General features: G+C 35.8%; 1 protein-coding gene across 1 annotated transcript in view; it reads left to right on the top strand.

The window, feature by feature from the left end:
* DENND4C (DENN domain containing 4C) overlaps nucleotides 1-15,037 on the top strand; it is a 53,056-nt gene that overhangs the window by 2,949 nt on the left and 35,070 nt on the right. Inside the window, exons 2-10 of the mRNA XM_053932921.1 lie at nucleotides 3,075-3,327; nucleotides 4,304-4,373; nucleotides 5,162-5,331; nucleotides 6,796-7,037; nucleotides 7,870-7,936; nucleotides 8,573-8,631; nucleotides 9,956-10,100; nucleotides 10,445-10,620; nucleotides 14,495-14,595. Coding sequence (XP_053788896.1) covers nucleotides 3,075-3,327; nucleotides 4,304-4,373; nucleotides 5,162-5,331; nucleotides 6,796-7,037; nucleotides 7,870-7,936; nucleotides 8,573-8,631; nucleotides 9,956-10,100; nucleotides 10,445-10,620; nucleotides 14,495-14,595 — 1,283 coding nt within the window. The remainder of the gene's footprint in view (nucleotides 1-3,074; nucleotides 3,328-4,303; nucleotides 4,374-5,161; nucleotides 5,332-6,795; nucleotides 7,038-7,869; nucleotides 7,937-8,572; nucleotides 8,632-9,955; nucleotides 10,101-10,444; nucleotides 10,621-14,494; nucleotides 14,596-15,037) is intronic.

Genomic DNA, 15,037 nt, shown 5'->3' with positions numbered 1-15,037 from the left:
GATGAAACTAGTAACTTATTTGTTCAGACAAATAATACTAGAGATGGCAGTAGAAATAAAGTCTTTTAAACAATAAAAGTCTATCAGTCTTTTCCCTTTTCTTGATCCACCACTTTTCTGACCTTACAATATTTATATAAATTCCTTTATTTTTCAATACTTGAAAAATAAGAGAGGAAGAGGAGTTATAAAGGCATGTTTTGCCTAAAAACTGTGAGAGACAGGATTGTATTTGGACCTAGAGAAGGAGTCAAACTGGACAGCAGTCTTAGACAAATGCGATTCACAAAAGTCTAACCATTTTGAAATGGTTTTCCAGAAGCAATGTTTTTTATGGTTTATGGTTTTTAGCTCAACAGCCACAAGGTTGTATCTCTTCTTTCTAAACTCTATTGCCTGATACACTGAAGTACACTTTTAAATCAGTAAAACTGGGCGTAAGAGAATCTCCACATACAATGTCAAGCAGTCTAACAATGAGAGGATAAGATTCTTTTGGTCCTTCTTGCAAAGGACCCAACATCTAGAGGAAACTGGTTTATATTTTGCTTGAAGTGAAACTGTATTGAAATTGATAGAATAATGTTGCAAATAATTTGTATTTAGGATTGAGACCAAACTACAAAAAGGCAGGAAACAAGATTAACCGTGATCAGTAATACTTAATCAAAGGCAGACCACTTGGAAGTTGAAACAAGTAGAAGTAAACTTACCCTGTCAGGGAGGACATTGTATACACAGGGTATCATGTGCACTATTTCATGCATCACTTCTGAATTTTTTCTCTGAATCATTAAAACCATTGTTTAATTTGAGTGATTCATGGGTGGTGGCTTTCTTCTGTTTGCTTGAGATACAGCATCATACTGTAAGTTGAGAACTGTGCACGAGGTTAGGAAATGGTGTGGTTTTAATAATACTTCTCTAGTGTACATGTAGAGGTGCATGTTGCTTTCATTTTCTTTTTTCTTTTGGTGAGAGGTGACCCCACTGGTAAAGTCTTGAACACTTAAAGTATTTTTCATAGTATACTTGTAAACTTGTTGACTGCTGGAACATTCTTATTAATGCTGTGCTCCTTCTCATAAGCTGACAGCTGACAAAGGTTTCTGGAATAAATTTATAATTTTTATTTTATTTAAAAAACATGAAACTGAAATAAAACTGAACGGAAACTTTTATTGTAGACTGCTCTGTTAGTATTTTCTTCTGATTGATGTAAGACAGTGATGTGAAGAATTCATGTAAACTCCTTATGCACAATGGATATGGCCTGAGAGCTGCTGCCAATGTAATTGTTTGGGTTCTGTTTTGTTTGAGGTTCTTTAACTTTATGGAGGAGGTAACCCAATAAAAAGAGCAAAATAAGTGTTCTTCCAGAATGTTCCTTTGTTTAGAAGTAGTTCAAGTACACATTCTTTTTCTATAAATATCTTGAACCAGTAGGTAGTATATTAACACTAATGTTGCACTTTGGAATTGCTGGTTGTGGGCTAGATCTGAGAGTACACATTGTTTAAAATGTACGAAGTCTGATGGTCAGAGTCTTTACAACTGAAACCATTGTTGAATATTGTTGTCCTCCATGAACTAGTTGAAGAAATTGGCACCCTGGTAGCTACATCAATATAGTCCGAACTCATGTGATTTCTTTGCTTTTTTAAAGTATTCTATGACTGTAATTTATGTCTATCATCAATACTATAACAAGATGTGTTTTTTCTGTTAAATCATAATAAACAGTAATATTTGCATATTCCAATTTAATGATGGAACTAGTCTTTAAGTTATTTTGGAAATTTAATATTTTTTTTAAGTTCTGAGGATAGTTGTATATGAAAAAAGACTCTTAGCTTAGACACATAACTTTATGAAGTTGTCAAATACGTACTTAGTATTAGTCTGTCAAACATTTAAGCAAAGGTATCTGGGGACAGTAAATATGTATTGCCTGGTTATTTCTTTTTTTAATGTTCTGAGGGGCTACGAGTGAGAAGCTGAGTATCACAAAGGTTTAATGTGTTACCTTTATCCTAAGTCTTGTTATGATAAAAACTGATTTGAAGGTGACAACTACTCTGTACGTACTGCAGAGAACCAAGCAAATGGAGCCATTGCTTATTTGGGTGTGGAATGGGAGATAAAGCTTGCCCTGTAATAGCATCTGTGCATTAGAAATGTTCACGTGTATGTTTTGACTTCCACATTTTTTCGCACAGTGACTTTCTAATAGCTTTATAAACATTATAGCTTATTTAGCTGCTGTGAAGCTGTTAAGAATCTTTCATTTTTTGCTAAAAATATGATCATCTAAGGTAGTGATCTTGCAAAAAGAAAAAAAGTCATGCACCACATGAATGTTGCTGTACAGCCATGTATAAGATATACAAGATATATAAGATATATACTGCTTTCTAGGTGTACAGTCAATTGTACTTACTATTTCTTCCTTTACTGTGGAACAAAGTACTAGTTTGTCTTCCTGCCTCTTAATTGTCTTAAGCATTGTTATTCAAACTGTGAATGTCACTTATTACTAGGCTTGGATTGTTTTTTTCTGGAAAAATTCATCTGGGAAGCAGACTTCTGTCATCTGTTGTGCTTTTCCAAAAATACTTATTTTTAAAAAAGCAAATAAACAAACAAAAAACCCTCTGAAACCAGAAAATACTTAACAAAAAAAACCAGAAAAAAAGTTCTAAAAGACTTAGCAGTAATTATCCACTTATCCACTGTCATGTGTGCAAGAAATTTAAAGTGGAATTTGTATTTATTTTTCATTGGTAGTGCAGCATTCCAACTAGTTTTATAACTAAATCCTTTACAATGAACCTTGATTTTTATTTTTCTGTAACTCTGGTTTGTTCCCACAGACAGTTCAGTATAGTTTTAAATATTTCTGAGCAGTTTCTTCAAACTCAGGCGCTGCATGATGAAAGAGAGTATATGAGATTCATGTTAAAATGTTGCAATGATGACATAAGTTGCTAATGGATGGACAATTCCTCCAAATTCACTTGAGTAACTTTGTATCTATTTGAATGCATATGATATTGTTTCTTTCCTATGCGCAGAGTTCTCTACGAGGGCAAGGATCGCATAATTTCGGGCTGTGAGGTGATTCAAGCTACTCCGTATGGTCGTTGCGCTAATGTTAACAACAGCTCGGCTTCTTCACAACGCATCTTCATCACCTACCGAAGGGCCCCTCCAGTGCGACCCCAGAATTCACTGGCAGTGACAGATATCTGCGTTATTGTTACCAGCAAAGGGGAAACCCCTCCTCACACATTCTGTAAAGTAGATAAGAATTTAAATTGTGGTATGGTGAGTATCTGTAAGCTTGAGTTTCTTTTCCTTTCTTTTTTCTTTTTTAGCCCAGAACATATATTTGAAGGAGGAGCTTCTTAAACTATTCTTAGCACAATTGTAATTGTATTCTATCACTACATCAGAATTATTTCATTCTTTATACCATATGTGAGATGTCAGTTTTGTAGGTTTTGTTGCTTTGATTTCCTTTTGTGTTGAAAGTTACTGTTTCATACTGACTACTTGTTACTTCAGTTTGCATATTCATGTCTAGGTACTATTTAGGAGTAGTGCAATGAAGTTTTAGTTTATTTTTTTAATTATCTCTCCCGCACCTTTTGGGGATGCTGACACTTGGGATGAAGCAGAAGTGTTTCTTTCTTAGTTATTCATAATGCCTGTGTTACTAAGGCATTGTAAGGATGATAATTGCTGCTTAGAGTTTCTCAGTGTGCTTTGCTTTAATTAGTTCTCTTTTATTTAGTCTGTTTTGCCTTTAGTTTACTTGCAGTGGAATAAGTGAGTTTTTTTGAATGATAGAGTATATGTAGCCAAACTGCAAAAACACTATGTCAATAATGTGATTATAGAAGTACAATAAAAGCTTCAAATTATGAGTTATGATGATTAGAACTTGACCTCATTAGTAATGAGGTCCCCATAAGAGTCTACTTTTAAAAGGAAGGAAATATAAAGGTGGAAATTAATCTGCTCATTTTTGCCTTTTCTTTGGTTGAAATAGGTCAGAGAGTAGTGTGGCTGTGTGTGGTGTGGTTATTTTATGTAAATCCTGTGATCTCTAAAAAATGAGAGAGGGGTGAATTCTCATTTTTGTCATTTACATGCACTCAGCAGCCAGCTGGTCATTTTATTCTGTAATATTTTTTGTTAAAACACCTGATTTGTTTGTAAAGGGAGTATATTCAAATGCTTGATTTCTGTTGCTTGTTGTCATTTTTGCTGGTTCTGAGATGAAACTTGTGTTTTTCAGTGGGGTTCCAGTGTATACCTTTGTTACAAGAAGTCTGTGCCAGCTTCTAACTCTTTAGCATATAAAGCTGGTAAGTAATTTTAGAAGCTGTCTTAACACATTAACAAAAGGATTCAAATGCCTTCTTAAAATGAAATAATTTTAAAAATTTAAGTGTAGCCTGTCAGAATATTGGTCCTGGAGGATGCCAGTTGAAATCAGCTTCTCTAATGCCTTCTTTGCTCACCTTATTTTTTCCCAGGGACAAAAATGGGAATAGCATTTTTCTTTAGTTCTTATCATGACAGGCTTGCTAACTGAGGAGCTTTAGCAAACTTTTGTCTTTGCAAACATTACACATGTAAGAAAAGACTTCATATATTTTGTATTGGTGATAATGGAGAAGGAGTAATTAAAATCCTGTTCAGATTTACTTGTATTTCATTCTATGCCTAAACATCTTCTGTTTAATTTGAAAGTTTAATGTGTTTCTTCCCTTCAATTCTGCAACTATTTTCTTGTTCCTTATTACAAGAGAGTGAAAAATATTCTGAACAACAAATGATAAGTCTGGCTTTTAAAATTTTCTATTGCATTGCTACAGATTATTTTTTGTTTCTGAAGAAGCCCAAAAAAATCTTTCAGAAGCATTTCTGCTGAGCAGTAAGCACACCAAATTCCTTTGAAAGGAGTAAATTACCAAATAGAAGTTGAAAGAATAGATAACAAAGTTGTGTACCACAGAACAAGCAAGATGAGCAGGAGTAGTAAACCCATGGTTGTGTAGATGTTGCCATATTTTGTGGAAGATATATTGTTTGCAATATTTAGGGCTTACAGAGCAAATATGCTTACTTTTCTTTTTTTTCTGTTTTTGAGGCTTACTTTTCAGATACCCTCAAGAGAACTATGAGTCATTTCCACTGTCAGACTCTGTGCCTCTCTTCTGCCTTCCTATGGGAGCTACTATTGAGTGCTGGGACCCTCAAACCAAATATCCACTACCAGTGTTCTCAACATTTGTACTGACCTGCTCTTCAGCACAGAAGGTATGGCTCCACACCGTGTTTTTGCTTCTATTTCAGATGGCTGTTATGGAGCTAGATAGGGATTGTTTGTTCTGTGTTTGAGAAATACACTGTCTAATACTTATAAAATTATATTTCTTAAGCCTTCATGTAAGATGAAACTGAACCAAAACAGGAAGCAGCTGGAAGAGTATGTGCTGTTTACTCCTGTGTAGGTTGAACCATACACTTAACAAAACCAAAGCTCACAGTACATGGATTTCCCTGTTCTTTCATGTAATGGGAATGGAAGTGTAGTCTATATATTAAATAGAACTTAATACATATATTAGTGATGTAGCAAATGGTTACAATTTTCACATGGTTACCTTAAAAGACACTTACATATGACTTTATATAACAGGGCATGTGACTTTCTGTAATAGGGCTCTGTACATATCTCTGCATATGAATTGAAAACTAGTTACCAGAAAGCAAGAAGGCAGGGAGAAGAAGAGGGGTAGGATGTGGAAGACTCTAATTTGCATGAAGGGATCTGAATTCTATCTTCTAACATTCAGGTTTGTCTGCTGAATCAGTATAAGGCCATCAGCACACAAAGGCACCAAAAATGTGTGGTATGACTTAGGTTATGGGTGGGAAGGTAGTAGAGGTACTCCTGATGAAGCAAGGGAGCCTTTGCTTAGGGTTGATCTCCCAGCTGTTGTTTCAGCTTGCCAACTGGTGGGTGTGTGTGTGAACTGTATGAGGGAGTAAGTGATTGTAATGTGTGATTGGCTCTCTGTATCAATGTGTGATTAGCTCTCTAGTAAACAGCCATTTGGCTCTGTGGTGATAACAGCTCAACTTCCACTCTGTCTCACTCCCCTAACAGAAAAATTTACATACTTCTCCATTTCCAAACAGAAAAAAACTGTGTTGCTTCAAAATATTAATACTTCTTTTGAGAGGAGGAATGCAGTAGCTGCTAGTGTTTTTCTTTCCTTATTCATTTTTGCTAAGCTTGCCAGAATAACTTAGTTATGAAACACAGACAAATAGGAAAGGAATATTAGAAAATATCTTTTTAACTTGATAAAACGAGGGAAGTCAAAACTAAAATAGTTTTATTTTTTTAATTTGATAATGATAGGGGAATTTACTGAACAGAAAAATTTCATGAGGGTTTGGGTTTGAGATTTTGGGGATGTTTTTGACCCAGATGATTAATAGATAAGGTTTTGTCACAGAATTAAGGCTTGGTTCCTTCCCTTTGAATTGAATATGAATATTTTGTTGAGGAAGGTGCAATGAAAATGAGGAAGACACTTCAAGGCATTTTGTTTATAGGGTTGCTTTGTGCATGTTACATAAATAATTTCATAAGGTACCAGCAAAAGCACTGTAGTGTTTGCAAACTCCAAAGACTTAAAGATGCATCAAAAGTTGTAGCCCATATTCTTGTTAAATACTGGGCCTGCTTAGCTGATTTTCTTCATCTTGTAGGTTTACGGTGCTGCTATCCAGTTTTATGAGCCTTATCCCCGGGAGCTGCTAACAGAAAAACAGCAATCGCAGCTGGGTCTTCTGACAACTGTAGAGAGAAAAGTGATTACTTCCAAGTCCATCAATTCAAACAAATGCATCTGTCTTCTCTCACACTGGCCTTTCTTTGAAGCATTTCGAAAATTTCTGATGTTCATCTACAAACTCTCTGTCTCTGGACCTCATCCTCTTCCCATTGAAAAGTATGTAAAACATTTTTCATGTTGCAGTGGGAATGTAGTTATAATCTCAAGAAATCATGTGATTTGTGCATGTCACGGTTGCTTAGTTGTTTTAGTTGATCCACTATCTTCTTTGTGCTGTTCAGCTTATGTTATACTGGTAGAAATTATTGCTGCTTCTGTTTAATAGTACTGGCTCTTGCAGTGCCAGCAAAGTTAACTGAATTTTAGTCTGGGTCATTTTTAGAATATGTCAAGCCAGTTTACCTTTCTTTTAGCTTCATCAAGCACAGAACAGGCTGTGCTGTGATACATGCTACATTTCCATTCCTGTGTTTTAGCTTAATAAATATAAGCTCAGGAATGCTGTACATTAGCAGTGATTATCTGTGCCCAGTTTCCAAGCACTGCAGCTAATTCATGTCTATGAATATGCATGCAAACTCTGCAGAGGATCCTTGTCATAGTCCTGAAAGTTTGCTGGGAAATGATGTTACCTTCAAAACTGTTAAGAAATCTGGCAAAATACTTTCTCTTAGCAGAATCTCTTTAGAAACTGGAGAACAGAGTTACGCTGCCTGCCTGGGATTTGAAGTGGCTTGCCTGTATGTTCTTATCTTTTGCTTCTATATCTGAAGTTGCCAGTATAAATTTGCAGGCATGCAATTGAGTGAATGAAGCTTCTTCATTTTGGCTTGCATAAATAGGCTCTTAGACTTACCAAAACAGTAAAGAAGTCTTAACAGTCTTTCTAAAAAATGCTACCATATTAATTCTAAAATGTGCTTAACATTCCTTTCAGCCCTTCATTACGCCCTAGTTCTGTTTTTCTAATACCTTGTCTTCTTTGCAGGCACATATCCCATTTTATGCACAATATACCTTTCCCTTCACCACAAAGGCCAAGGATTCTTGTGCAGGTAAGCAAAATTTTTCATCCATTTTAAGCTACAGCAACAGCAAACCCTCTCTTGCCCTTTGGTGTCTTCCTTTATTTTTTTTTACTTGGGTTTGAATACACACCTCCTGGAAGGGGGAGGGGAAGAGGTGGATGGGCTGGCCTTCTCTCTCATTGATACAGTCCTGGGACAACTTAGCAAAGGAAACAAACTATTTCATACTTCAGGTAGTGTGGATGGCAGAAATGTCCTACTTTCACTTTTGAAATATCTGGCATGTATTATGCTTTCATTTTATAGGCACCATTTGCATTACCTCAGTGATAGGGGTTGTTTTCTGTCTTCCCCTCACTTGTCCACTCACTGCTGTGGGGCAGAGGTTAGTTCCCTAGGGCACTGTCTCTTGTGCTTCTCTGTTTAATCACCTAGCAGCAGTTACATGCTGAAGGCTGAGTCACGGACTATTTCCTGTAATTCTCAGAATTATTTCAGTGACTAATACGAGCTCTGTTCACTTAGTGAACCCGAGTCCCAAAGTCACTGTGTCTGTATGCCAGGCAATTTATGAGACTATGGATATATATTTATATTGGAATGTTATACTGTATTAACTTTGAGGTTGTTCTTGTCAATCACATATTACTTTATGTGTTTCAGCTTTCTGCCCATGATGCATTAATATTGTCACAGCCGGTTTCTACACCATTGCCATTAAGGTATCATTATTAATGCTTTAGATATATGCTACTTGAAAAAATCAGAGGCAAGCAGGAGTCAGTCATAGAAGAACGTCAAATATTAGTGCAATATCATGAGGTATTATAAACAGGAAGCTCAATTTGCATTTATAATGTTACACAGTCTTGTCTTGACATACATGCCCCTTGTGGAAGTATAATATAACTAATTATCCTGAAATAAAGATGAATTGCCAGAGTATTGCAGGAACTCTAAAGCAATTATAAGGCATTTGTGAGGAGAAAAAAAAGACCCATATTTAAAGATCTTGTACTTTTAGAACCAGTGTAGTAAGCAAAATTTAATGGCATAGAGACTGCTATCTTGCTTTTTTGCCCTTTTTGGATCCAAGAGAGACAATAACATCAAGCAGTTAGGTGAAATCCATGAATACACAAGTGCACAAACATTTAGCGAATTCAAAGGTATACCTCCAAATTAGTATTTCTGCTTGAAGGTTGTTGCAGTCTCTCTGGATACTTCCAGCATCTTCTGGGTTAGACCTCCCTATGATTGTGACTTGTGGTTTTATTTCAACATTTCTATTCATCTGTGTTTTCAAGTTAAACACCAAAATCTTCTCCTTTTTTATTCTCTCCACCCAAAACATTATCATATAATATTCTTTATGCAGAATCCCATCTTTAATCACATTTGTTACACAAGGATTTGGGTGAAAAATTGCAGCCAGGCACTAAATTGCAAAACAACACGTAAGAACTTTTTCAAGGACAGAATTTGCACCCTTGTACTCCTAGATGTCATTACAATTCCTAAATGCATGGAGTCCCAGCAAATTGAAAGGCTAAACTGCAGAAACTGATGGATGGCATGTTGCCATCAGAATGATGGATTAATTTTGACTCACACAGGAATTTGATGCTGTGATTCTAGGATCAGATGGATACTCTAGTTCATGATTCTTGTGTGAGGTAACTCATCATATGAAACTGCTGGTGTTATTTTTGTTTGAATTAGCAATTAGGTTTGCTTTACTGTTATGAAGACAAGATACCAGTGCATCTCTGAGAGAGAGTGCTGTAAACAAAATAATTTTAGCAGTAGCATGGTTTATTGTATGTTTCTTTAGCATTAAAATTCAAATTTAGGTTTCTTTGGGGTGGTACAAGCCTTAAAATGACATGATAGCTATTAGTTAGATAGGTAGGTATTTGATGTATATTAGCACCATTCAGGTAGTTGATCCCAAACATTGACAGTTGTCAGAAGTTTGATGGTAGTGAATTTTTTTTAAACCCTATAACATTTTTCTTTTCTTCTCCTTTCACATCCACTCCTTAGTGGAGCAAATTTTAGCACTCTGCTCATGAATCTTGGACCAGAAAACTGTGCCACTCTGTTACTTTTTGTATTATTAGAAGGCAAGATCCTCCTCCATTCCCTTAGACCTGCTGTGTTGACAGGAGTTGCTGAAGCTGTAGTAGCTGTAAGTACAAAGTGTTCTGTACAACAGTGAGAGAAACTGATTTAAGCATCACAGTTGTAACAAGGCTTTAAGTTAAAATGACTGATGTACTAAATGGTCATTTTCCCCAGCAACAGTATTTAGTCCAATTGCCCTATCTAGTAATGCTTAGAAAGATCATTATTTTTGCATAGCTAACTGAGAGTTATACTGTATTAAGTGACAAACTTGGGACTTTTTTCTGATAGTGTTACAAAGCTTTTAGTAATTTCATTTCAATGTGTTGCATGTAACTTCTTGTTTTTTCTTGTACAGTATCTGTTGTCTTGTTTTAATGCATTTATTTCATTTAATTTTTCCTTCAGATGATATTTCCATTTCAGTGGCAATGTCCATATATCCCCCTCTGTCCTTTGTCTCTGGCCACCGTACTCAGTGCACCTCTTCCATTTATTGTTGGAGTTGATTCACGATACTTTGATCTGTACGATCCACCACAGGATATTGTGTGCATTGACTTAGACACAAACATGGTCTACATGTAAGTTCTATGGAGATTTTACATTTTTCTGTAGATGAAGAGATTGCTGAAGTGCTCAGAAGACAAAATTGTTAAAACACTGTTTGATCCAACATGGTTTGTTTCTTACTGCCCCTTTTTTTTCCTCATTTCTAAAGCTTTAAAGGAAATTAAAACTTAGTAAGTCAAGAATCAACACTTCCTATAAAAATGTCATGCAGATCTTGCTATAAATGTAGTAACAATGGTAAGTGACTAGGGAAAGGATTGTCCCCCTGTACTGGGCGCTGGTGAGGCCATGTCTCAAATTCTGTGTTCAGTTCTGGGCAAGAAAGACATTGAGGTGCTGGAGCATGTGCAGAGAAGGTGGTGAAGGGACACACAAGTGTTGTGAGGAGCAGCTGAGGGAGCTGGGGTTGTGTAGTGTGTAGAAAACAACCCTGAGGAAGACCTTAGCACTCCCTACAACTGCCTGAAAGGAGGCTGTAGCCAGGTGGAGGTCGGTCTCTTCTCACAGGTAACAAGCAGCAAGATGAAAGGACATGGCCTCAAGTTGCACCAGAGGAGCTTTAGATTAGATAGCAGGAAAATCTTCTTCACTTGTGGTTAGGCATTGGAATTGACTGCTCAGAAAAGTGGTTGAATCACCAGCCCTAGAGGGTATTTAAAAGACGTGTAGATGCAGTGCTTGTTTTAGTGGTGGACACGATTTTGTGGTGGTCATGACAGTGTTGTGTAAGTGGTTGGACTTGATCATCTTAAAGCAACCTACACGAACATGAATGCTTCAGGATCTTTCATAATAACTCTTCACACGGTCTTGCACTTGGGCTACTTTATGTTAGTGTTAATAAAGAAATTTTTCTGAAGTTACAAGGACCATTTTTTTTTGTGAGACCAATCAAGCAAAATTTGGTGCCTTCACTATATTTATTCTAAAATATTTTAACTTAATTATTGTATTGCAATATAGTACTTTTCTTAAATTGAAGTATTCCTTGAACAGTTTCTTTGCACCTTCTTGAGGAGAGGTTAATTCAATAATTCTTCTGGGTTTCTATAAAGTGAGCACAAATAATAGAAATGAAAAATAAGTTTTTTCAGTATTTAGTAACTACTTTTCCATTTTCAACTAGAATATAAATAGATTTTATCCTGGCATATTCTGCAAGGGCATCTCTTGGAAATTAAAAAATATTTCTCAATAGCAAAAATGCTAAAAGCCCTGTAATGAGGAGTGAAGTAATGGTCTTGATAGAAATGGAAAAACAGTAGAGAATGGGGCAGAAATCAGAAATATAGCAAGCAATAAACAATAGTCAGCAAATGTTACTTCCCTCATCACTGTTAACTATTCAGATCTGTTCATCTGTTCATTCTGTTTTTATAATGTGAGCACAAACAACAGAAATGAAAAATTAGTTTTTTCAGTATTTAGTAACCACTTCTCCCTTTTCAACTAGAATATAAATAGAAAGATGGATCTAAGCTAGTTCAAGATGAGGGTGATCATCACTAAATCAAATGCATACCTTTTTTCTGAGAAAATTTAGTTTTACTTATCATGTCATCTTTTAACTCTTCACTCTTTTTTTTACTCACTTGAGTTAGAGTTAGTAATTTGACCTGTGGATCAATGATATGCTTAGTTGATTTTTACTGTCTCAGAAGCACCCTTCCTCTACTGATGCCAATGTTTCCTTTACTGACATGCTAGTAGCATCAGAGGAAATGGAAAACAATGAAACAAATTTTGTTTGTTTTTCTGTCTTGGTTTTTTTTTCTTCTTCCCCTAATTCTTCATAAAAAACACTTTAAAAATAATTTTTATCAGTTTATAACAAAGTATTATGCCACCAAGAGTATAATTGTAGGTGTTGTGAAAGAAGAATGAATTGAGAAAGTCATGACAGATAACTTAATTATTTGAAGATACTTGCAGGGAAAAATACCTCAGTATTTTTGTTCATAAGTAGAATGGAAGTTGAGGATTGTGTTGCAGAAAAATAGAGATAAATGCAGGAGATTTTGCAGGGTGATAAGGATGTCAAGATGCTTTAGGACTGTTAGAAATCCCAAGTACCAAGATTATTTGGATTGGTTGTTGAACTAAAAATCTCATAGTGACTGACCTCTTATCAGGCAGTTAACTTTCCTACCCTTTCTTTTACTCTCTTAAAAGCACATTTCTCTTTCAATATTGAATTAAGCTCATCTGGTTTTGCTGCCCATTTTGCATTTATCCTATCTATGCAACATGTTTGACTTCCAGAGGAGTTCAGCATCTGTAACTTTTGACTTTGGTAAATGGGAGGTATTGGTATCTGTGTTATAAAGCATTTTTAACCTGGCAATGAGTATATCTTTCAGTTTTGGAGGTGTGTGGGTAAACCGAAATCTCCATCAAGCACTTTGTGTTGAAGATAATATCGAATTATGAAAATGCTGTGTTATTAGTGAATAAAGATTTTTTTCATTTAATTTCATCCACGTCAGTTTCTGCCCCTTTTTAGTTCTATGGCAATACAATAGTACCGGATTTGTTTGTTTGCTTGTTTAGGTGTAAAAGCATTTAACAGCATTGTTGCTGACTTGGAAAGACTGCTTAATGGGAAAATCCATTTCTAGAGCAAGTATGCTGCTTTCTTAAGCTATACCAAAAAATGCTAAATACCTTTTATTCAAAATAAATAATAAATAAAATACCTAAAATAAAATAAAAAATAAATAAAAATACCTTTTTTTCATTCAGCATCTTCCTTATTACTTTTATTTTTTTTTAACTCTCTCTGTGATACTTAATGAGCTTTCAATGTTAGCTAGCCTTTTTAGGGCAAAGATTTGAGAGTTTGTTTTATTTTCGAAGCAGGACTTTTTTCCTGTCACTTTTGGAATGGTACTACTTATATTGTTTATAGGCATGCCATTATTGTGGGGGAAGAATGGGCAAAGGCATCCATAAGCATAGAATTTTTCTTTAACTCCATGAACTTTGGCTTCCTTCCTAAGATATTTCTGTGTTCATGCCAATAAAGCAAATAATAATGGAACAAGTATTTCACAGGTGCAAAGTGCAAAAACAACTAGTGCCAGTATCAGCTTGGGTGGCAATAACTGGTTAGATTTCATGGCAAAGAGGTTTGTTATAGTCTCTGTAAGAACAATTCTCTCCCATCTTCTGCCTTCCAGAAAGAGGCATAGGAGTTCTTGGGATTTATTCCCTTCTCTTTATTTATATCCATCTGCTAAAGAGGGTCTATTGTATCTGTTGTTGTCCTTAAAGAAGATGAGCATCCTTTTAGGCAATTTACCCCACTGCTTAATCAACCACATCATTTTCCAACTGTGAACTGAATTCCCAGTCTTTCTAGTACCTGTTAGACTGTGAAGATGCGACTGGGTTGCCATAGACATATAGCAAAATACCGTATGACCATCAAGTTCCCAGACTGATCTGGCCTCTTTGACTAACATGTTGTACTCAGAACTGCTTTTATTTGTAGGAGCAGTGGTATGGCAGGTTTATGCTAGAATAGACTTTGTATAATAATCACATACAGAAGTGTGTGTTTAAATCATATTGGCAAGGCTGATAAAAAATCTGAAAGAGAAATAGTCTATAAAGTCTAAATTAAATCTGAAGGCAGATCTCCCTGCAGACTGGAGGAAACGCTACTCATTACTCACTTAATACTGTTGTGCATCTGAATAAATGAAATTCTGAGTTATGTCAGTCCCATTTTTTTTATTTTTAACAAACAGGTACAGTGACAGGATTTCAAAATAATTTGAAGGTACTGTCTTCTGTAAATGAAGTGACTTAAGGCTGTTGGCATTATTCTTTTTTATATTGTTTCTATTTTATATGTCCTTTTTTGTGTCTCCTCTGTTTTAGATCAGATGATAAGAAGAGCACCAACTGGAAGCAGTTTCCTAAAAAGCCATGTAAAAGTCTTCTCAGCACCTTAAAGAAACTGCACCCACAGCTTGCAGCAGGTGAAATAGATAAAATAAGAACTTCTAATTAGTATATAAATGTAATGATTCCCTCATATCACATGAAGTGTGATTTTTTTTTTTTTAGACTTTTAAAATGTAAATTCTTAGAATTTAATCTGTTTTTTATCCTTTACTCATGGTCATGTTCAGCCTCTCATCCACCAGCACCCCCAAGTCCTTGGCAGAGATCTGTTCATCCCCCAGCCTGTCTTGACACTGGAGGTTTCCCCACCTCAGGGTGCAGCACCTTGCACTTGGTCTTGTTAAATCTCATGAGATTTCCATGGCCCCAGTTCCTGAGTTTGTCCAAGTCCCTCTGGATGGTATCCCATTCCACAGGCGTGTCAACAGCATCACTCAGCTCCATGTCATCTTCAAACTTGCTGAGGGTGCATTCGATCACTTTGTCTGTGTTACTGATGAAGATATTAAATAACCC

Source organism: Vidua chalybeata, chromosome Z, assembly GCF_026979565.1.
Source record: "Vidua chalybeata isolate OUT-0048 chromosome Z, bVidCha1 merged haplotype, whole genome shotgun sequence".
Lineage (NCBI taxonomy): Eukaryota > Metazoa > Chordata > Aves > Passeriformes > Viduidae > Vidua > Vidua chalybeata.
Note: the sequence above shows the minus strand (reverse complement) of the source record. Positions and strands in the feature narration are given on the sequence as shown.